Below are 24,154 nucleotides of genomic sequence, written 5' to 3'. Positions count from 1 at the left end.
CACACACACACACACACACACACACACACGCACACACACACACACACACACAACCATGTGCACTGCTAGAAGGACACATGTACAAAAACATGTACAGCCTCAATCCACACCATACTCACACACACACTCACTCACAGTAGACCATAATAACAAGGAATCACACGTACAAACACACACAAACAGCTCTTTCACACAAGACCCCCTTGACCGAGAACAACAGAGCCCTTCTAAGTATTTCAGCTCGCTTGTACTGTACAAACAATCCAGTTTTCCACAGCGCATTTGATATACCCAAGTGCCCTGGTGAGGATTTCAAATCATTTCAACAGCCTGGTTAAATTGGCTAAACATTGCCTTATCAGCCTCAACACTGTGACTGCACAGTGTTAGGAGACAAAGCTGCATCTCTGGAGAGAATACTAAAGTGGAAATTAGGACCAGCCCGTGCTTTGCAATTAGTCATTTGCACACAGAAAAACACTTCATCACTCCAAAAACAGATACGTGGAGCAGTGAGGGAATCATTTATGCACACAGCCACACCATTGCACCCCCACACATGCAGTCAAACACACACTCGTGCTCCAGCCTACGCACACAGACACAGACACACACAAACAGAGAAGAAACACTACAGCCATCCCAGTGGTGATTTAAGAGCAGCTGTACAAGAATGCGTTGACAGCATACAGACTGCTGTCAGGATCCATCAGAGAAAAGACAGGGACGACTTTCCTCTCAATAGCCAGTCCTGTGTCTCTCTTCAACCCAGCATGGTGAAGGGGAGCTAGGCCACAGGGTTGAGTGATAGCTGGGCCTTGGTCCTAGAGCCTCAAGCTGGATGTCCCAGAAAGCATTCCAGCACAAAGGTGGGACAGAAGGCCCTGTGGCTGGGGAGCAAGTGACAGGAAAGCCCCTGCTGGGCCAACTCTGTGTCTGTATGGCCAAATCCACAATTGTGGGTGTGAGCACTGAGCGCACACACACACACACACACACACACACACACACACAAACGCACACACATGGAGCTGTGTCACTTTGAAACAGATAATTGCTCAGTATGAGAGAAAGCAAAAAGAAAAGCAGTTTGTTTGCTGTCGAATTGTGAACAGCTACAGATGCTGTTCACAATTAAAACATCTGTTTTAGGATTGTTAAGACATACTTTTCATCAAACAAACAGTGTTCCTTAACTAGACAGTATTCAGCAGTAGCAGCACCGTGGAATGTGCTGCTATGTGTAAAGCCAGTCGGGGAGAGGTGAATGTTGTGTGAAGACACAATCACAGGATTACAGAATCGGATGCATCCTTCCACGAATGACATTCTGCAAAGAAATGTTCTCAAAAGGATTGTTCAGCAAAAATGCATGCAACATGTTTAGATTTCCGTTACATCTATTCAAAGTGCCATCTGTCTTTGATAACCACCAGAGAAAACGTCAACAATACAAAGTCTATAAAATCAGCATTCCACTGGCACTTTTATGACTTTCCAGTAAGAAAAATGCAACAGAACAATGTGTGAAACATCTAAGCATAAACCGTATATGCCCCTTTCTGCCTATAATGACTACAGGTACTAAAGTAGGTACAGCTCTTTCAGCTGGACGTATCATAAATCATGACCCGCTATGACTGCCTCACTTAGCCAACATAGCATCAATGTTTCAAGGTCAGCATAGAGGTTCAAATCCATGTGTAACACCGACATTACTCAGCTATAAAACATGGTGCATTAGGTGTGTCGTGGAGGTAATTTGAGGGAGACGGATGGTTGCGCAAAAAGCTGTGGCTTGAAGACCAAAAAAAGACAGCCATGATACTGGCAAAAGAGAAAACCATGCAGAGGATTGGCCTGGAGAGGTGCAAGAACACGTGAAGTTCTTGCACACGTGTTTATATATTGATATAACTCTGAATAGCTAAACAACAAGGCTGGAGTGACGCTAACATGAGCTTGGGTAGTTTAGTAATATAGAGTTAAATGTGGTCATTGTTTTCCATGTTTTATGGCATCACATTTAAGATTGCCACTCCAGGGCAAGTATAGGAAATTTTCATCCTCATCTGTTTAATTTCACATCGCCACGTCATATTTGAATAGGTGCTCTCTACTGTTCATGAAGTCCCACCGACTCCACCCTGTGCTCTGAATCCTCTGTCTGTTCTTTTACAGTAGAAGACCATAAAACGACAGGCAGGCAGCTCTGGTTACTTCATCTGACCTGATCATCTTTTGTAAGAAAACAGATGAAATAAATGAGAGTGGTTGCCAGTGCATTCAGCGCTCCAACATACCACAGTCCTGGTGACATCTGTTTAGGTAGTTGCTGCTCCACCACCTCGGCTTACTTAGTTATTGTGGAATTTCTCCGCTGCTCTCTGAGTGAATGCGAGATTGAAATGCTTTTATTTACAGTTCAGGACCATTTCCAAGTGCCTGTCCATGACGCGGTAATGCATTTGAAAGTCATTACGCTGCTTTTTGCATAGTGCATTCCCTGTCCCATTGGTGAGGCAAGCAGCACTCCTGGCAAACAGGCAAAGTGTCCTGGTGCCACAGCCAAATAGGGCTTAGCACAAATCAAGAGCGACTCCTGGACACCTAACCAAATCAAAGTGTGGGATTTTAAAGTTTCTCCGATGAGAACTGTAGTACTAGCCTGGCATTCCCAGACCTGCCACTAGGCGCTGGCAAATTAAATTTGCTGCGCGTGTTGGTCTGGAGACGCTCCGTTGAAGCTTATCAAGACTACCAGAAATCTGGTATAACGTTTCAATTGGTTCTATCTAATATGGGCGCGCCAGAGCCCTTTATATGGTGCTCTGGGGAGGACGTAACCGGATGACGACAGTGACGTGCATGCGACGTCGAAGCTGTGATAGTAAACATCAAAGATGGCTGCGGATATGTTGTGTGAGTTTGAGACTGCTTTGGCCTCGACCCTTAACGAATTGGAAGACGGGACTCATAGCTTTCACTAGCAAGTAAGTGGAATGTTCTGTTTTGCCGACCGACAACGGCAAACGTTTAATTGAACAGTTTAACAGCTGTTCGCTAAACGAACGGGGCTTACGTCACTTGTGCATCGCTCTGATTGGTTGTAGTGCTATCCAACTGCGTGCAGTGGCATTTGAAATGCACGAGTAGGAGCCGCCCCTAGAGTTGGAAATTACTATTGATCGTCGCCAGACCCTCTATCGTTCAAGATATCAGGGTCAGGATTTCCAGGCTACTGTAGTACTACTTTTACGTAAAATATGGAAGCAGAGTGAGATCAAAATAGTTAAAAACTCAGGGAGGAGGGGGGCACTCGTGGTGTAGTGGTTAAGAGTGTCCCCCTATTTTTATGCCTCAAAGTGGACCAGGGTTTGAATCCGACTCGGGCCAGTTTTCTGCATGTCATCCCATCTTTGCCCCATTTCATCTCTGTCTCTCCAAACTGTGTAATAAAGTGCAAATGCCCCAAAAAATAAAATAATTTTATTTATTTATTTATTTTTTAATAGAAAAGTGGCTGAGAAAGATGAATGAATGTACACCTTCACTTGAAAAAAAACATGCTACAAAGAAGCAGTGTGTCTCTACACAGAGGCCTGAGACTAACTTGTGTTTGCTTCCAGAAATACCCAACGGGCTTAAAATAAACACGGCAACATATGGAGAAAATAACATTTAGAAAAAACACTAACAGCGGCAGTAATTGATATGAACAGATTCTAACAAGTATGGACAGGGAAGAAAACACGACATCCATCTTCATCTTTTTTTAGACAGGAGAAACAACCACTGCAAAGGATCACTGTTAAGGCTAAGGGTCAAGACTTTAGAGACCATTCAAGAAACCTTCATGAATAATATGCAGTGATTCAAACTGGTGTTCTCCTCCTGATCAAAATGCATTAACAATGACCCGTTTCGAGAGAAAAAAAATGCTTTGCAAACAATAATCCAGACACACTACATCAAGCAAAGTCTGGTGCACTAAGAGGGAGAGAGTGTACAGGAGAGCGAATGCTTGATAGATGGAGAGGTGAGCTGATGGAAGGAGAAAGAAAGGTCTGGAGATCACAGGGCAGGATAGTGTTTCTGTTTTTGCGTCCTGCGAGAAGGCTGAAGGCCTCTGGTTAACGTCTACTGACCAGAAAACTTCCAGTCGGACGGGTTGGGGTCGACGATCGCTGTCCCACTGCTGTTTCTATATATCTACCCACCAGCGCGGATCCAGTATCAGGCCTGCGTTAATCCACCCGGGTCCCATCTCTTGGTCTGATCCAGACCACCTTGTCAATGCAGTGTGGCCTGGTAGACGACACTAAGTTACGGACATAGGAATGCGGGTGGGGGTTACAGACGGACGTACAGGGTTGCAACTGGAATAGCTGTGAAATGATATGTTTACTCAAGGAACGAAGGGAGAAAAGTTGAGATTTGCTTTTTCTTCTGTCACGGTGGATTGGTTTACAAAGTGTTGGATGTAGCCCTGGCATGATGGCATCAGGTCCTGGACTGTGGTTCATGAACTGTCCTGCAGATCACAGCTCCATTCTCCATAAGTTTGTTCAGGGCTTGACGTGCTGATCCTGCAAACCTAAGATTTGTGTTGGGGAAAAGGCCTGGAGAATGTGACAGTTAATTAAGAACCAGCATTTGATCCAATACACAAGAGGGGAAAGAGCCAGAGAGTCCCGGGCAGTTTGCCAATAATCATGACAGCCACATCATTTAGACAGGGGATACATTTCCTCCTGGAGGTCCTGGGTAAAGAAGCAGAGAGGCCTCTGACACACCTCCATGTGTGCCATGTGTTTTGTGAAGCCAGAACACTGTAGAACACAGTCCCACTACATACGATGACATTTAGCCACAACTAAAATTCCCACAGAACGTTTCCTGTTTGTTTTTTAGCCTCTTACTCACTTATACACACAGCAACCCAAAACAAGGGAAGTGGCATATATTAATCAAGCGATTTATAAAGTACATACGATGTGCATCTGCTATTGTTTTACGAGGCAGTATTAGGAATAGCTGAGGACTAATGCACTGACTTTCTGAATCCGATTGATTTAAGTGCTTTTCGGAGAATAAATTGTACGTATGAATTTGTTAAGACTATCTTTTAAAGCTCCAGGTGAGCTGATGATGTCTTCAGGCAGTTCTCCAGGATCCATAAATACATATACGGCAGCATGAACCTAATTTTCCATTTTTTTTGTGCAGTGCTCCTATGCTGCATGTCATATTAGGATTGGCTTTGTTTTATGTAGACCTTCTGGTTTCACTTTGAGTCCCTTTTCTTCCCGAAGGAATACAAAATCGGGGTCAACCGAAGTGACCTGGAACAATGGTTGCGACTTGCGAGATCACTCCAGAGATTTTCCTTGATTACCAATACAGACATATGACTGATAGAATGGTGGATCTGTAGGCCTCCTAACATTCACTATAGCCCAGTACTCCAGACACGGTTAAAACAAATTAGATTTTAGAAGTCAACAGGCCATACTGCAGCCTGTCTGATGTACTAAGAAGAAGTTTCCCTTCGTATTTGCCCTGACCCTATCACAACCTTGCCTTTGTCTCCGTCCATTGTCTTTTCACCTAGCTCTTATGGTTAAATTCAGAGGTGCTTCTTTGTGAACATTAAGCAAAATCTTTTGACTTCAAGCTTTGGATCGACCATTAAACTCCTATGACAATATTTGGAAATTCTAAGCAACAAGTACAGCACACAAGGAAGTGCATATAGTTTGCATTCAAGTGAGGTTTTTAAACCACAAACCTTGGCTTGAGTCAAAAATAATATTTTCTAGCCGCAAATGGCAAGATGATGCACTCAAACAAAGTCTTCATCAAATCACTACCATAATAAAGCCCCAAGCTTTTTCAATGAGAATACCAAGAAGCTTCACTGAGTTGACAAAGGAGGCTAGATGAATAAAGGCACAACTTATTTTGAAGGAATGAAAGTCCTTTTTCCAAAGCAGATTTCAAGAATTTCTCTCAACTTTCCTTAGTGCTACCGTTTCCCTAAAGTAATAAACACAGGCATCAGAGGTGACCAGTTTACAGGACCAGTTGACCACAGAAAGAACGATTGAATCTCTGGGTTTACAGGTGATGATTAGCCAGGTTTCCTTGCTGCATACAGGGTGTGGGGCTTACATGACTATGCAGCAGGGAGAGAGGTTTATAACAATTTCCTTTTTGTGATATTTCTTAATGTGGATGGGGAATGGTATATTTTCAGGTGTGGAAAGGCAGATATGTGACTAAAGGGCAAACTCTATGGTTGCTGTCAAGGGGTAGAGATGATGGACATTACAGGGTGAGTCATACAACTTGGAGGGCTACCTAGAGCTCGATCCAGTTATTCATGGGACACCAAGTCTGGTAGTTAAGGAATACAGTGTAGTTTGTCTGAATCAGCTTATTTATTAAAACTAGCCAAAACTTTCCACTTGGGTACAAGCATTAGCTGCAGCACCTTTACATGTCATTAAAGGCCTGTAGCACTGAAGAACAAACTGGCAAGCCCACATCAATATTGCTGTGTAACAACGATGCGAGCGCCAAGCCCATTAGCAACTAACAGGAGTAGAATTTAAAGGAAAACTGACTGACCACAAAATGAGGTATCTCGGAGCCTGGCTAAAGGACTGCTGACAGAAACTTGGTCTTTAACGGCGAGCCCCACCTGAGGCAGGTGGAAATTGAATATTGTATTATATTTCCTGTGGCTTTTTATGGAACTGGAACTTGGCAGTGGAACACTGAGTGTGGTGGAATTTATAGAAAACACAGTTGAGTAACTCCCATTAATTGAAACGCGGTTTACTGCCTGCGTCGTTTAAGCTATGCTAGCTACGCACGGCAGTGCTCACATTTCATGTTGGCTTTGACGCTGATCAACTAATAAGTCTGCAAAATGAGGCAAACTTGTAAGCTCTGGTCCCTAAAAGATGATATTAGGAAATATTTGTTTCATGTCTGTGGCATAACAGGATAAGGACGATCCGATTAGGGCAGGTGAGGAGCGACACAAAGAACTGAAGTCTGGTTTTCGTGTAGGTCTGAAGTTCTCTTCTTCTTTATTGTCTCCCTTCCCATCTTTGACACTTCTTCCTCTGGTCCTTCTCTCTTCCTCCAGACAGACTGCCCAGTAAGTGATGCTCCATAATTACCCAGGTGAGGTTTGAGCGTTTCCATATGAGCGACCTGGGTTGCAGAGCTTGTCAGATTAACATGATGTGTGTGTTTTTCTCTGCTGTGTAGCCGTTCCCAAAGTATCCCCTTCACAGCATTGGGGAATAAAAGGTGGAATCCGTGGAGACTTGGTGGTGAGGCTTTAGAGGAAGGGGACAATTAAGGTTTCATTAATGGTGTGCCACTGACGTTAGCCATGTTCACCTTAATGTTGTGTCTGAGTGCTGGTGTCTACTGTAAGGTGAGATGGTTGTTCTGTACTTGTGTGTGTGTTTCAAAGTCTGCCCCTCTGTCCATTTGGCTCTCTAGTTGACAGGCTGGCTCACATCTTAGTACCAAGTCAAAAGCAGAGGAAACACGTAGTTCTGCCTGTCTGGAACAGGGCAGTTTCTACTTATGCCTCCACGTTAACGATAAGAGACGCTAAAAGCAGCTCGGTTTCTCTCCATTGGACGAAAAGGAAGAATGGGAAAATAGGTAGGACAGACTCAGTGAAGATATATTATGCTTGATGTTTTACTGTTGCATTTGATCACTCTGTGGCTGCGATGGCAAGACTTGGACCTGGCTGTGTCGTATTGGGGGTATTTATACTGCTGCAGTAGCTATAGTGAATTGGCTATTATTAGCTTAAACTTTTCACTGATACTAATTGAAATACACTGACATTGGCCTCAAAATGAGAGTGACTCATTATCTTTATGGAACAAAAACAAAATGGTATTCAAATTGGCTTTTGAAAATCACAAAGCTCAATTTGCTGTGCTTCCCTTTGTAACCACTTCAAAACAACTTCACAAACAACAAGATTGAGTATTGGTAAACCGCTTCTCTCCCAGCCATTTATCATTATTAGGGGTGGTGGCGCAGACACATACTTTTCCCGTAGATCTGTCCATCCCTTCATCCCCATGTATCTGGTTGGGAGGTGACGCAATCCCTATCTACTTTGGAGGTCAGATAGGATATATAATCCTAGGCTACCTTCAATACCGTTTTTCTGTTACATTTTTATTATCTGGGTACTGCACAGTAGTGCAGGAGATCTGTGATGGAGAACATTGCAGAGTAAAATGATCTGTTGGGTTAAAAGTTTAAGGACCTTTTGCAATATGGTGCATTTCCTTCACTCCATGTAAAGAGGCTGTGAGGACATGGCTTTTGTCTGGGCAGCACTTTCTCTCGTATGAGTGGCTCTTGAAAGCTTAGATAGTATAATCAGGGGTGGTAAGAGGACTAGGTGAATGCTGGCAGCTCCACCCTCATGCCTGGCTAAATATCACAGAAACATAATGCCACCTTCATTAGCATCATTCTCTCTGGTGTTTTCTTTGGGGCCTGTGAGAATGTGAGCCCAAACCTGCCATCATTATCCACGTACAAGGTGCCTTATTCTTTGGCCATCCATAACAATCCAGGCATCAAATGAAACCCTTCTGGTTTCCTCAAGTCTGGACATTGGGGTTTTACTTCAGCACCTGGGGGTATGCTCTAATTCAGGCACTTTTACACACTCACATTGACGAATTACAACCTCGGATCCTGAACAAACATGCTTACAAAGAAAAGATTTCTTTAGAGGGGGATACAAATTATGTCGATTTTTCTTCTCCTAATCGTCTCTAATGATTCTGGCTTGAGAGAAAGGGAGACCACCAAAGCAGGAAATATATCATGCCAGCACATGAAAACAGTTTTGGGCGTTCTTTCAAACAGAGAGCAGAAACTAAATCAAATGTATCTCTAACAATTAGAGACGTTGTCTTAGTATATTGAGTAATATAGCCTTCTCAGTAAACATTAATGAACCAAAGAAAGAGTTGAAGCAGTTGGTAGGAGTTGAATAGAGAGTACCAAAACCCCATGTCACAAAAAATCCTCCTGCTCCCTCTCCAATAGCAGCGGATGAAGAAGGAGATTGGCTGCAGATCGCAGAGAATCCCAAGTGAAGATGAGGTTAGGGCAGACGGACAGAATGTGTTACATTCATTACCACTGTCTGTCTGCAAGCATATAAAGATATCAAGTGTGCTCATCTTCTCCCTGAACTGTGCAGCTATCTAGTGTAACAGGCAGTAACCGGACCACATCTCCATAGGAAATCTGGGTGGGTAGACGGTTGGAATGACAATAAACTTGCAGTACAGTATGAATGGGACTGTTAGGTAGGAGGTTGAATAAAGCAATGTTGAGCAAATTGTGTGTTTTCATGTGAATATGAGAGGTAGGCTCAGGGGTGTGGGTCCCAGGATGGAGGGTATAGATTGTCTCCTTTCGCACCAAGGGAAGGATGTGACTCTATAGGCTGTCTAATTGAGGTTTTTAAGGAAATAATATCTTGTATACGAATTAACCTAATGTGCCTTTTTCTTTGCTTTTAGGTTGCAATGTCATCTGTTTTCTCCGACGGTCTTGTTGCTGTAAGGGGTCATTTATCAGACCAAAAGTGAGACTTGAATTGAATTGAATTATTACCTATAATAGAACTGTCAAATACAATTACATACTGTGAGTATAACTGCATTTTAAGAACATAACTCTCTAAAGTTTCTAAAGCACTTCCTCGGTTGTGGCGGAAATGAATTTGCTCTTTGAAAACTGCACAGCCCTGGTAATACCAACATGAAATCACAAAGCAAAACTTGAATACACAACTGAGAGGTGTTTATTTTTATTTATTTTTTAATTTTACCTTAACCAGGGATTGGAGGCTTCTCTCCCCAAACATGTCCTGCAGAAAGGTGTTGTCCTCCGGGCGGCTGACATGGGGCTGCAGCTGGGAGGGCAGAGCCGCCAGCAGCTCATACAGACCTGCAGACGGGGAACAGGAAACAAAAGAGTTGGCATGGTGGTGGGAGGTATGCACAGTCACACACACAGAAAACATACGCATAGAAACAGATGTGCATACAATATGCGGTTTTAATACTACATAAAAGAACACAAGTGTTGTACGTGTGCAGGAATACATAGACACCCAGACATATTAAGTAAACAGACAGTAAGAAAAAAACACGCATTTGTAAACATATGAAAGCCTATACTAGGGCTTAATCACATGCACACATTTTATAATTGGTTTGTCTCTTCCTCGGATGCAGAAAATAAAATATTCACAAGTAAATGCATCGAAACACTGCAACAAGCTACAGAAAAGGCACTCTTAACGCCACATTTCTGCTCGTCACTGGAAGGAAAATTGCAGTTTTCAGGCATCTACTTCCCGCTATTCTCCTAACCTTTCCTTGTTGTTCGAGGAAACCTGCAGTCCCAATCAGTAACAACCTCAATAACTTTATGTCAGGCAACTATAAATCCCCTTTTTTTTACCAGTTCAAGAGTTTAATATTAACCTTTTTCTGACAAAACAGATGGCACACATGCCTCGGGAGGATTTCCATCCACACATCTTTCTTGCCTGCAAACAATCAATTCCTGGAGGAAAGTGCGTGTGTGTTTGCTAAACAGAAGTCTAGGAAGAAGTACTCAAGATAAATTCTATGTGGCAGTTGTGCTGGTTATGTCAGTATTTTTTTTATACTGAACGCCATGAAGGAATTGAACAGTTCTGAAAATAAACTTTTGCACCTAAACTTTTTGAGGTAAATTGAGTGAACAGATTTGGCTGTGCACTAACTGATGTCATGAGCTCACAGAGGACAGTAGCCTTTTGCATTGTTCCAGGTATACTGTACATGTTCCATACACAGGTCATCACCATAGCATGAGCAAAGTTTGTTGGTGACAGTGAGAGGAACAGGGTGCATGGATCAGCATTCCCAGAGCCGAAATCTGAATCCCTTCAGAACGACACATGCTGAAATCTGTAAGGCCTTTCGGGGGTTTACTAACCCGACTTATGCGAGGAATGAATATTTCAAATTCAATTTACAGAGAACCAGACTAGGGAGCCGATGGTTTCAAGATTAAGCAGAGGGGAGGTGAAGCACTCAGAGGGAGAGAGCACAAAACCAGTGAGTGAGTTCCTTCCAAACACAACAGAGTCCTGGAGCACGACTGACGCAGAGTAGTAGCAGATACTTGTTTGTTGCTCTGTTCTGGTCTTCAGCCTGGCTGTGATCCACCAAACCAGAGGCTACGTTAAAGGTCAGGCCAATGCAGCGTGCAGTCAAGATGGGTTGAATGCATCAAAGACCCCCTTTACTAAACGCACCAGAAATGGCCCCCCCACATTCAAACTCCTCAAACACAACCACACGGTGGATGAAATCCTTTGAACTAACACTGATCATGTGTAGAAACTCTAAACACATTCACGGTGGAGCCATCGAAACGTCAAAACAAACTTCAGCAGCTTGGCTGGCTCTCCGAGAGTGTCTTTCATCAGGAGACAGAGCAAAAGAGAGGCAGGAGGGAGGAAAAAAGCACCACATACGCAACTGGAGCAATTCTTAGCTGAAAATGATTGATTGGAAATAATGGTTGACGTCGTTGGCCGGATGAATGACTGACTGACGGAACTGGCGGACTTTCTTGACTTAGAGCAAGTGTATGCTGGCAGCTAATACCCTTTGGCTGGAGAGCTGAGGCTGAGACTTGACTGAGCACAAGTCATTCACTGCTGCTGCATGGTTAGTCAGATGGATGGACTGTCATCTGCCACTCTGAACCTTCTGCTTTCCATTTGGAGGTGATTTGGGTGATTTTGGAGCAGACAGACGCACAGTGTATATCAAGATGATATCCTGTTCTGTCCTGTTCTTCAGCTCACAACCTGGGTTATGTGCAGTGCTAGCGCCTCATACCTCACTGTTTCAAAAGTTCTGTGGTCAAGAAAGAAGTACAACAAAGGAGAGAAAAAGGCCACTGAACAAGAGAGCTTTTTTCACACAACACATGTGCACCAGTAATTACGGCGACCCACGTGGTTTAACTCAAGTCTGGTGTGTGATACTGTACCTGGTATGTGATCATCCAAGCCTGGTTCTGTGGTCCTTATCACCACACACTTTTTTAGCCTCCTCACTACCACAAGCCTGCCTTAGGGCATCTGGCTCGTTCAATCATTTACAACTTGGAACTCCCAACAGAACATCTCACATAATATATTAAGAAAAAGATTTAAAGAGACATGGGATGAGGTGAGGGGTGTAGGAAGGGTGATGAGAGTGTGGGGGGAATGGTGTATGGGAAGTCCATTACTATTGGTAGTGCTGAGATACTGGTAGGAAGAGATGAAGGGAAGGAGGGAGAGAAGGAAGGAGAAAGCGAGCGTCCCAAATGATCCTCCCCCAGGTGCAAAGTCCCACCTTCTGTCTACACTCTCAAGGATTCAATCCTTTATTCCTTCTGACAACAATACCTCCCTATCCATAGTTCCTAAACTTAAAACAGGCTTTGTGATGTGTGTGCCAGTGACACATCATGGGAAACGCATCAACCCCATTAGCTGATCAGAAATAATGACATAATGGGGGAAACAAAGATAAAGTCAGACTGCCACTGTGCGTGTACTGTGGGTTCTGAGGTCACTATGTCAAGCTGAACCCCTTGAACCAGAGAAGAACCCAGTTTCAAACAACAACAGAGAGAGCTGTACAGGAGCCAAGATCTAAACAAGGACACTGCAAAGCTGAAATTAAATTTAAGAATGTATGGGTGGACAAGCACAGAGGAGAAACGGAGGCAGAAAGAGTGAGAGAGAAAATGAGCCAAAAGGACAACCACAGTGGTGGTGAAATCACTGTGTGTGGACAACAAAAAGAGAGAGAGAGAAAGAGAGAAATAAATCCAGGGCCAAATGTATAGACACATGTATAGATCTGGAACATCAAAAACCATGTCCAGAACAGACAGTTGGAGACAAAATGAGAGAGGGGGAAAGAAGAAGAAAGGAAAAAAGATTGCGCCAAACCGTCACCACTAAAGGGTGGATTGACTTGTTCTTGCTGGGCTGGTCTGGCTTCATGTGATTTGTTTTGGCCGGACTATTCCGGACCCTCTGGTGCGGCGGCTGTGTGTAGCGGACCTGGCAGTGTCTTGTAGTAGACCACTAGGTTCTGTTGTGGTTAGTGCTGGACCAGCCCAGCCCAGAGGTCCCAAAGACCAGCGTGATGTTGCACGGGCTGGCCGAAACAGTCTTCAGAGAAATCTGAGAGGCCACGGCCTCCGAAGCTTCCCGTATGAAGGAAGTGACCGCTTCAAGTGCCAAACAGCACTTCCCCTCTCACGCCCACACCTCCACAGTGGTTAAAGAAAATAACAGTGTTTTTCACAGATCCTTTTTTATGTCAAACACACACACACACACACAAACAATCCCAGACAATGACATCCATTAAACATGATATGCATCAAATTGCTAGTCACATAGGTCAACGTCCTCATGGGTTTTTCTAAAGGACTGCAAGATGAGGAAATTACAGGGACTAATCTGACAACACAGAGTTTGCATGGTTGTAAAATATGACCCTCACCAGTCCATTGTAACTCTGGCACAGTCTACTTACACGCCACACTAGGCCACATAGGCTGCTGGGAGACACATTTGTCACACTGTCCATAGCTTCCATACATGCTGGACTGCACAGCACGGATGCTTAGAGGGCCCCACTTCCATCTTGTAACTGAACTACATGCAGAAAGACAAACCGCCTGTCTGGAGAAAACTAACTTGTTCGAATACAGGAAATGAAAGCTGGGTTTTTCAACTCAATTTCTGAATTTTCCCTCCTGCACATTCTCCTAGGTGCTGAGACACAGAGGGCAAAAAGGAAAAAATGGATGCAAGATTTGGTTAAGAAGCACAAAACTTAAATAACATCTGAATAAAGTATGTGCGCAGGCAGAAGAGAAAGACCAGAAGGAACGCAATGAAAAGGCCGGGGAGTGATTGGTTTTTTACATCATCAATTACAGGGATGATGATTCCTGCACTTATGTAAACAGGTTTCCATCCAAAGGGAGAAACTCTAGACAGACAGTGGGTGGGAAGATGGATTTATTCTGAGCCAAGTGCCAAACAAAAAGGAGAAGTGTTTAATGCCCCCTTGTTTACAGCCAACTCAGGACAGGACAGAATATCTCATCAATCCACTGGCCAAATACAGCTTCTGTTATGTCTTGAAGACTACCAGTGCCTGTCTGATCCCCTTTAGAACTTTCGTCCAACTAAAGTAGCATGTAGAACATGGAATAGAAGAGGGAGCATTGGTTGTCTGGTTTACCAGAACATTTGGCTTGTGCAGCATTACCTACCAGACGTAAAATTATATGACGTATTAGCTGAGCAGACTAAACTTCCAATGAGTCCAACAGCGTTCTACTTGGTTTGTAACAGTGGCAAACCATGGAAGAGCTTTGAAAGAGGTAATATGTGCCTGTCCCGTTAATGGAACAGCAGGAGGCGGCGTTCCATTCAAGCCCACAAGCCTCCACCATTACCAGTTCCAAAGACCAAACCACTTCTCCACATTAAAACAGGTCAGGGTATTGAGCCCTCCAATATCATCTTCAATGATATTTCAGTGTCACGGTCTCTGAATAACTCCATCGTTTAGTTGGAAAGAGGAAAAAAAAGAGAACGAGTGGCTTTTGCAAGATGTTAGTTAGGGCTCCGAGGCATGGAAAAATGACTTCAACAAGTACAGTGGGCTGGTCCAGGTGCAATCAACCGTCACTCTGATCATACCGCAGGCTGAACTCTGGATGCATGTCATTTCAAGGCCTACAAAGAATTTGTGGCCCTTTGCGGAGCTCTTGCCTCATCCAGGGGGGAGCAGAAATAATCCAGGTTGCAGGACCTTACCCAAGTTGCATTTCAGCACCAGCACAGGACAAGCTTTTCAAAAAGGATTTATGTTACATCTTGTGTTCAACATGCCGGCGAATATCGTCAAAGCAAGGGCTCGCCCCTCCTCTGCTTCACGCGTCGTCACACCTGTGCACTTCAAAAGGGCTGTCAGCACATTGAAAACGGAGCACAGGACAAAAGTACGAGAGTAATCAACATAATTGAATACATATAGTCTGCAGGACTCACCCGCAACCTGAAGAGCAAGTCGTGTTTTCAGCTATAATAGTTATGACAATCACACTGCAGACAAGTGAGGCTTGAGTGAACACACCAGCAACAAGGCAAGAATGAAGTTACTTATATGGAACTTGGTATCTTGTCCAGGTCTGAGTAGTTATACTCTCTTCCAAGCAACTTCCTGAAAACTTACAATTTATATAAAATGTAAGGACAGATAGAAAGGGAGAGAAATGCAGTGTGGAGAACGAAAGGTAAGGAACATCTGACTAGATCAAACTATGATGACAGAGACAGTATCATGGATGAAGACAGATACGAGATGTGGAGCATGGAGAATATAGCACGATGCCAGTCTAGTTTTAATTGGATTCCGAGAAGGAAGGTCCTGAAGTATGTGGGAAGGCTGAGACTGGCAGTGAGTATGAAGGACTTCTCTTTTCCCCAGATTGAGATGAAAGGTCGTTCTTTGGCCCAAGTTGGAGCCAGCAGAGCATAGATTTGCTCTAGCATGGCAGACAAAACACAGAAGCCACAACAAGCTGGCCAAATCCAAATGACCTGTCACCTCTGCTTATTGTGGCAATGGAACAGCAGCAGAATGTTTGGCACACGGCTGCATGTTCTGTCCAAAACTGCGGCCAGCTCCTTATTCCTAGCAAGTTTTCCAAGGAGAATCAGAGGAAGACATCCACCTGAAAGGCTTCATTTTGATCATACCTTAATAGCAGCACTTATGAAAATTTGTGCTTTAAATTTACACTTTAAATCTTTTCGCTGTCTCGGTCTCAAAGTTGCAGGCCATTACTCAACGTCCCATTGCCTGTTGTCAAACACAGCACATGGTGTGTAAAGCTGTTTTCAGGTTCTTTCTAATCCAAGTGAGCATGTCTTGCCCGCCAATGACCGATTTAATGCCCTGTGTGCTTTGGAAGGGAACAGTGGAGGATGTCATCCCACCTCGACAAAAAGCAAAAGTATTCCTCATATACTCAAACAAATAAAAGTCATCATTCCTCACTCTCAGTCGCACTCACTTGATTTCTCTCTTTTACATCTGCTTCCTTTAACCTTTTTTTTTTATTATTTAATTTTTTTTGCTAAAATTATGTGGAAATTTAAGTTCTGATGTAACTGGAAACAGGGAGCTCTTCCAGTGGCAACAAATCCTTGTGTTACGGTACTGTATCACTGCGGCACAGAGCTGGCTAGTGGCCAGGGATCACAACAAATGGCTGGAAGCTCCTAGTGGAACGCCATCCCTACACCACCTGGATATAGGCAAAGTCCTCCCCCAAACCTTCCCAATATCTCCCACGAGTTAAAATTGGCAAAGGCCAGATGCTCTGGATTGTTGACATCAGGATGGAAAATTTCACGGTTAACCTTTAAAGAGTAAAAACAATATGACCACATTCTTATAATATTCATATTATTCAGAGACTCATGTTAATGTAAGAATTGTGTCCTACAAAACAGTATGTGTATGCGGAAGCAATAATGCTGTGTAGTTAGAAAGTGCACCGTAGAAATATCTGCATGCCATTACTCAGTAACATTATAGAGCTTTTTCAAACAGGGGCTGTTCAAGATTTGAGAGAATAAGATGGCTGGAATCGCTCATCACATCACTTTACGTGCTCTTGCACAAACATGCACACATGCAGCCGGTAAGTTATTAGCGTGTCTGGTAAAAGCGTTGTCCCATCGCAAGATTTCCATGTGTAGTCTCTCATGCGAGTGTCGCCCACCTCCTCCGCAGCTGTGCATGGCTGAACCACCCTTATCTTTAAATGCTGTGTGGGGGCTGTAAACCTTGATAGAACACGCAGGTACGGCTTGGAATAACACCGTAAACTTTAATAAGGTTAATAAAAGGGCATCGGGGTCTTTAGAAGTGCCTGCTCCTGAGTGTGTGTGCAAGGATTTCAAGGGATTAGGCTGGCCTGGGGCGTAAGGTTTAAGGGACACCATGCAGTGACCGTAATGGCACACAGGGGGGTTGTCACCAAGCAGTTGTTTCAGCAGCAGTATTGGGCAGGGCAGTCAGTTAAAAAATAAGCATCGTTGATGTGTTGTTCACTGAATCAGGTAAAAGGAACAAGAGCAGTAGTAGTGTGTTTAAAAGAAAGAAAGTCATTCTGATCATTGAAATTGAATGTAAGTTATTGAGAGTTAAGTAACTCCACAAAGACAACACATCTGATGGACTCAACAGCTAGCTTGCCAACTAAGTGAGGCAGCACTTGCGACAGAAACTAGTGGAGCAACTGTACTGTAAATTATGTTGAAGCACTGCTTAAGTTTAACTTAAGAGCAACTTGAAGTACATTGCTCATAAACAGACTTAAATATATTAAGTGTACTTTTTAAAAATCTACTTAAGTATTATTTTATTTTTCACTTAGGTTAGCCATCACCAATATAGATATATGTGGCCAATTGGCAATGTTTTGGAAGATGGTTTTCAGGGAACTGCAGGCATGAAGCCACAATATAAAATTCCAACCACACCACAATCCTAAGACTTATACTGCGGATGGATGACACCAGAAGGGAAAAATATGACTGTACAGAAAAACATTCTAGTGGATTAAAGGGCAATGCGATGATCTGAAACTACATAAAGAAAGGTATTGCACCCTACACTGTCCAAGATAGATTTAAGTCTAGTGCTTTGTTCTGATGTCTCGTTCGACCTCTACCCTACACATGAACCATTCCAACACTAAACTGCTATCACATAACTGCAGAAGCAGGGAGGAAATGGGGCTACAAGCAGCAAACACCCACTCTCACTCCAGGGGGCTCGCTGACCTCTGAATGGCATAAACCAGATGTTGTGAGTCTCAGGGTCTCACAGAGATGTTGAAAGCAATTGAGAAAACTGCTCATCGGCAGAAGGCCTCATCTGCCATTACTGTACAATTACTCTTCGAGTGCCAAACATCCCTGCATACAAAGAAATGTTTACACACACATGGAATTGTATGCAGTAGAGGTGAAATCAGATGGTACCATTGTTTTCAATAGAACAACAATGATACACTTCTGCTCTCAAAATAGGGAATATGCTATTCTACATTTAATTTTGAAATGAAACAAAATTGGAACGCAATGCTCATCCCCTTTTCATCCCGATCAGTGTTATTGTGTCTCTTTAGCGTGGAGGAGGTTTTTGATTGATTGCACATCCGGTGATGCTGTATAGTTTTAGGTGAAGATTCCCGGTAGTTCACAATACAAACGCAGCAAAACACAGACACCCACACAGTGTAAAAAACAAAGAAAGAAGAATAACATTTCTCAAAATTTGACCTTGCCGCGCTAATGGAGTTCAGTAGGGAGATAAAGAGTGTGTAGCAGACAGAGGAGTGGGCGGGGTTTTGTCTGTCTGAAGATCCCTGAGTGGGAGCTGAAATAAACCGAGACGAGCCGAGCCAAAACTGAGCGGAGGCGTAACAGTGATCTGTCCCCGACTGAGCCCACGACAAAACTCTATCACAGCTGAACGGGAGAAAGAAATGACTTAACAGCAGCGGTCTGGAGGAGAGAGGGAAAAGAGAGCAGCTGCATAGCTTTGCTGGAGGACATGGGCGGGTTACGGAGTGTCCAGGTTGATCCCAGGCACAGTTTTGACTTATCGCCTGGATGTCTCTGTGGAGCGGCCTCCCATTACCAGGCCCTGTTTGCACAATTAAAAGCTAATTTTCTGTCTCTTCTTGGCGGCCTTGTTAGAATGTGAATTAATGTGTGTTTGTGCATTAGATCCCAAGAAAGAGTAGCCAACTTAATGTCACACTACAGCGCGCTGAAGCACGGGGCAGGGTTTTTTTTCTTGATGTTGAAGGATAGAGAGTCGGGCTTCAATACACTCAGACAAAATGTTTCAACAAGAGCATGGCCAGCATCATCAACTACAGCCCTGTCATTAATCTGCTTCTGAAGCATTTGTGAAAAAAAAACTAGAAGTTACACAGTGAAATGAGTCTACAGTAACCCAATCACCAGTACCGCCTCTCCAGTACTCCCCACACTAATATTCTAAAAGGTGGGTTTTTCCAACCTTTTATTGTTTTTCAAGTTTATTTTCTCTCGCTTTTTTGGTTTCATTTATTAGAATCTAATCCACACGAAGGCCCGTGTTGTTTACTTGGGCAGAGGGAGAAAGAGAGAGCGATGGTATATCTTACATATGCCCTCCATTTGTCTGCCCATGTGTTTGCTCTCTAAACACTCCCGTAATGAGCATTTTAATAAGATCTACACATTACACACTCGCAGTCTGCCTAAATGTGGCGATGAAATAGGAGAACGGCTACCAAAGAATAGTTATATTAATGATAATATTTGTTCGCATTAGGGTTAACAGCCTGAGCATTGTACTTTATCTTCTGTGTGTGTAGTGCGAGTATGGTGTTGAGGGGTCTGCTTATGGCAGGACTGCAAAAAGAAAAGCAGCAAAAGGTACTGGCAGGATATACTGTAATGTCTCTGTAATTACTGGCAGCTACGCGCGTGTGGAGGAGGTATTGTTGTCTCTGTGGATTTATGCTTGTCTGTCGAGGTGTTGCTACGTCCGTGGACAATCTCCAGAAGTATGTAGGAGTCCTGCTGGAGCTGATGTGGATGTTGTCTGAAGTGGAACTATACGTCAGCCTCTTCAAGCTCAAATGCTCTGCCATGAATACAAATACTCAGCGGTGCCAGATATTTATTTCCACATAAGGCGTGTTAGGTGTACTATACCCAAGAAACATAGTTTAAGATGTTACTTTTCATCTTGGGCAAGAGTGTGCTGTAATCCATACTTAATGTCGTATCAAGCAGTGAGGTCCCTCTGAAATAAAGTAATTAACGCAATATTAGCAATTATGAATACAAATCACTCTGTGCTGTTGCTCGCTAGCTGAGAACTGCCAAGATAACGATTGTGTTTAAGTGGTAGGTTCATACTGAAGTTTTTAAACATTCTTGGTACGTAGAAAATAGCAGGCAGCTTAGTGTGTAATCAGAGAATAACTTTTTTTCTCCATTTGAGTCTGTCACTGAGATGATTTGGGAAACTGGGTAAATGGTCATTCAAAAACTGATCATTCACCCATACAGTCTCACACAACAATGGCAGGGTGATAACGAGAAGGGTTCTGGCCAACCATCAGGTGTAATTTGGGGATCAGTAAACACTGCCAGGGACACTTTGAAATGTGGACAAGTTGGGAGGAGGAGCGCACGGCCTCCCAGACCACAGCCGCTCCAGACTTACTGGTTAGGTAAACCCCATTATCCCAAGTACAGACGATCGTTGTAAACATTATGTTTAATACCCCCTCAGTACTTATGTGTTGCTGTTTTTGAATACCATTGTTTGGGCTGAATTGTATTGTTTCCATTATTGGTAAGCAGTTACACTATCTCCTGTCCACCCATGTTATTGTCACTGTCTTGTATGTTTCTTGGAGAGGTGTGTACTGAAAAGGCAAATTTCATTGTGCTGTAACGGTGCATATGACAATAAAGCTATCTATCTATCTATCTATCTATCTAATCCGAAATGCTAAAAAAGTGAAGTGGAACTAGAAATCATGGCTTATTGACTTGTGTATTCAAATATGTCATGTGTTTAGTGTTCTGCTTGTAACTGCAACTGTGGATGGAAAACACTGTTTGTGATACAGCACCAATAAAGCCAGGATAAGATAACATTAAAAACTACAGCACAATATTATAGAAAAACTAAATCCGATACACCGATTCCTCATCCAGCAGCGACTACACATAGTATTGAATAGCAGTAGAACTTCATAATAAAAGAGGATTAGAGTAGTCTACCAAGAGAGTATTAGACGAGGTTATTCAATAGTCAATTTGACTTTTTAGTCAGCAATCATTCCTTCACATTACTTTCCCCATGTTGCTCTCTTTAGTACACTGCTTGAAGCTGTAGTCTCCAGCGCTAACTCATCTGACCAAGAACAGACGCAGCTAAAAGGCTCGTCTCTCGAAAGCAAACCATATAGCAGACAGATTTTCCATCATCCCAACGGAACTTTGTCTCTTAAATCAACAGCATTATTATGATACCAATAGTAATATTACCATTTTTTCCGTGTCATCTTTGGCACAATGCCGGCCAGGCAGTCCCAATGCCAGGTGAGCCACGTGTATCTGTGACTTGAGCGGGGCCTGGAGATGAGTGGCCTTAGGGCTCACCATACTGTTCATCATGTTTCACCTGCACACACAGCTTCACAGGACCATCAAGGGGGAAGCGGAGGAGATGGGCCGGAGGAGTCTTTACGTGTTTTATTTGGAAACCTGAGCCCTCGCCGGTAATTGCCCAAAATGACTCTAATCGTAATTGACGGTCTGGCTTTCTACTTTGGTCTGCACAAATTTCCAGTACGACGGGGGCTATGGTAACTCTGTTAAAAAGTCTGGACTCTGAAAGGAACACACTCTTTATCCATCAGAAAAGGAACTTAATGTCTGTCCTCCTTTTGTCCTTTTGCTATCCTGCTCTCAGTGGGTCGAGTCCTCTGCGCGCGCGTGTGTCCGTGTGCGTGTGCGTGTCCGTGTGTGTGTGTGTGTGTGTGTGTGATGTAGCCGGCCATTAAGCCAGGCAGAGAGAAGGATAGTGCTCCTTGGGGGGAGAGGTGGCGATTTCTGGCAGCTGCCTCGGCGTTGACAAGCTTGACGCGTTCCTTACTCTGACATCACACACTCTACACACACACACACTCACACTCCTCAGAACGGAGCAGACAAAACAAGAGAGATTGAGTACGGAACACATATTTTGCAATTATTGTGCTGTTGTTAAACTGTAAATCTGCCCACTGCGAATATTTTCAATGGTGTGTTTTTCATCAGACGAGGCACAAAATTTACTTTGGTTTATTTTCCTACCGCAATTTTAGAAGCTGCACTCCACTCCTGAAAACAAAGTAGCTTTAGAAAACTCAATACATTTAGAGTAGTTACGAGGAGTTCTCAGTTTTTGTTGATTCTAGCAGCATCTTTGGATAAAATAGATGTGTTCTGGTTTATGACACCAGAACACTAGTGCGTGCCAGCGGTGTGTGCATTTTTGTTTATGAGTCCATAAATAGAGGTGAGGTTATGTATTTATATGCAACTATGTAAGATTAATAATGGTGATATGACGTTGGTAAAGCAAAGTTTCATTGAGTACTGTTCATAAACATAGAATGATACGGTCTGTCTGCCGTAAATCGTGTCGTCTATGTTCCCAGGAAAAATCGAACTTGTGTAACGGCATTAATAATAACTATATAGGGGAGAGTGGGGTGAGTTGTGCCAGTGGACAAGTAGTGCCACCCCTTGTTTCTAGAAAACCATAGAAGAAATTGGAAATGTGACCACATATTTAAGAAGAGCCATCCATTTGACTCATCATGTAAAGAAGGGAGAAACATGGAATAAGATATAATTACATTTAAGCTCAAAAAACTGTTTTTTGCCTTTCAAAGTAAAATTTCCATGATCAAGGTTTTTTGATTATTGTGTCTGAACAATTATAGACACGCAGAGGTAAGATAGATAATGGGGAGGAAAAACCAGGATGTACAGATGGGTTTTGAGCCTTGATTTAAAGGCAGAAATGGAGGGGGAATCGCATATGCCATGTGGAAGTTGGTTCTACAAGGGCGGAGCAGCTAGTGCAAAGTAAATTTATTATTATTTTTTTTTTTAAGATATTTTTTTGGCATTTTTATGCTTTATTGACAGTGCAGAGAGACAGAGGTGAAATAGGGCAGAGAGGGGAGTGACATGCAGAGAACGACCGCGGGTGGGAATCGAACCCGGGTCTGCTGCTGGGCCCGGCCCGGGAGGGGGACGCCTTACCAACTGAGCTAAAGGCTCCCCCTCAAAGTACATTTCTGAGAGTAGTGCCATTGGTATGGCTGTATGTGCTGGTCACCAAAAGAAAGTGAGTGTCTACAGTAGCTCAAAAGAGACTGACATCTCCATTCAACTTAACGGCACCACTGATGAGAGTTCAGATGGCCAGAAAGATGATGATGGTGACTTTGTCATTGTGAGCTTTGCAGGTAAAAGCATTAGATTTTACCTATTTTATTTTAGGCCTAGTTTAAGAAAATTGTCCTTCAATCTTTGTAAAATATTTACTTTAAATAAACCTTAAATAAGTGATTGTCTAATGGATTTGTCTTGCATTACAGTTTATGGGATATATATCAATGGCACAATTTACCCCATGTTACTCTCTCTTGTGGCATAACTTACACCACACCGGGGGCAAGTTGTGCCACAAGACAACTTTTTTTCCAAAAGCTATATTTCTTAAACAGTTTATTTCAGATCCAAAGTTAGTGTTGCAGGGGATGCACAACACCCTGAAATATATGTACATATTTGAGTTGGAGACTTTACTGTCAAGGCCTCACTTTAAAGTCACTGAGTAAAAAGTGGCACATCTCAGCCCACTCTCCCCTACTGTAAATAGCGCTGTTTTTGGTGATGGTTTTGTTTGACATTTAAATTCATTTAAGGCTGGGACGACACTTGCTTGCACAGATTTTCTGCAATTGTGCAGTGATGGGCATCAAGATTGATGGATTTGGACTCCTGTAATTAAAGTAGCAAAATACTCTTCTTTTTTTTCCCCTGGAAGTCCCACATTTTTAGAACAGCACTTTACTGTTTTTGGTCTTGTGTTTTAGACTGTGTTCCAGGCCCAAAGGGGATAGCGTACCTGGCTCGTGGCCGGCTCCGGTGGCCAGGGCAGGCATGGCTCCTGCCGGCTGCTTCCTGGTTCCCCTCGGGCTGTGGAATATGGCAGCGGGGCGTCAGCTCCTCGGCAGCTCTCCCCAGGGACCAGCTGAATGTGAGGACGGGCTTTATGCCATGGAGCCCTGCAAAGAGAACAAGATTTTAGAGCCTACTTGTCAAATGGCAGAA

At 43.3% G+C, this 24,154-nt stretch overlaps 1 protein-coding gene across 2 annotated transcripts in view; it reads right to left on the bottom strand.

Moving 5' to 3' along the window:
• mpp7a (MAGUK p55 scaffold protein 7a) overlaps nucleotides 1-24,154 on the bottom strand; it is a 147,981-nt gene that overhangs the window by 81,578 nt on the left and 42,249 nt on the right. For both annotated transcript variants that reach the window (XM_080050158.1, XM_080050159.1), the window contains exons 2-3: nucleotides 23,949-24,108; nucleotides 9,908-10,026 (exon numbers count right to left, since the gene is read on the bottom strand). In XM_080050158.1, the coding sequence (XP_079906284.1) occupies nucleotides 9,908-10,026; nucleotides 23,949-23,985 (156 nt within the window). In that variant the 5' untranslated portion in view covers nucleotides 23,986-24,108. The remainder of the gene's footprint in view (nucleotides 1-9,907; nucleotides 10,027-23,948; nucleotides 24,109-24,154) is intronic.

This window comes from Ammodytes marinus (genome assembly GCF_949987685.1).
Source record: "Ammodytes marinus genome assembly, chromosome: 21".
NCBI classification, from domain to species: domain Eukaryota; kingdom Metazoa; phylum Chordata; class Actinopteri; order Uranoscopiformes; family Ammodytidae; genus Ammodytes; species Ammodytes marinus.
The sequence above is the reverse complement of the archived record's forward strand: the minus strand, read 5'-3'. Positions and strand labels throughout refer to the sequence as shown.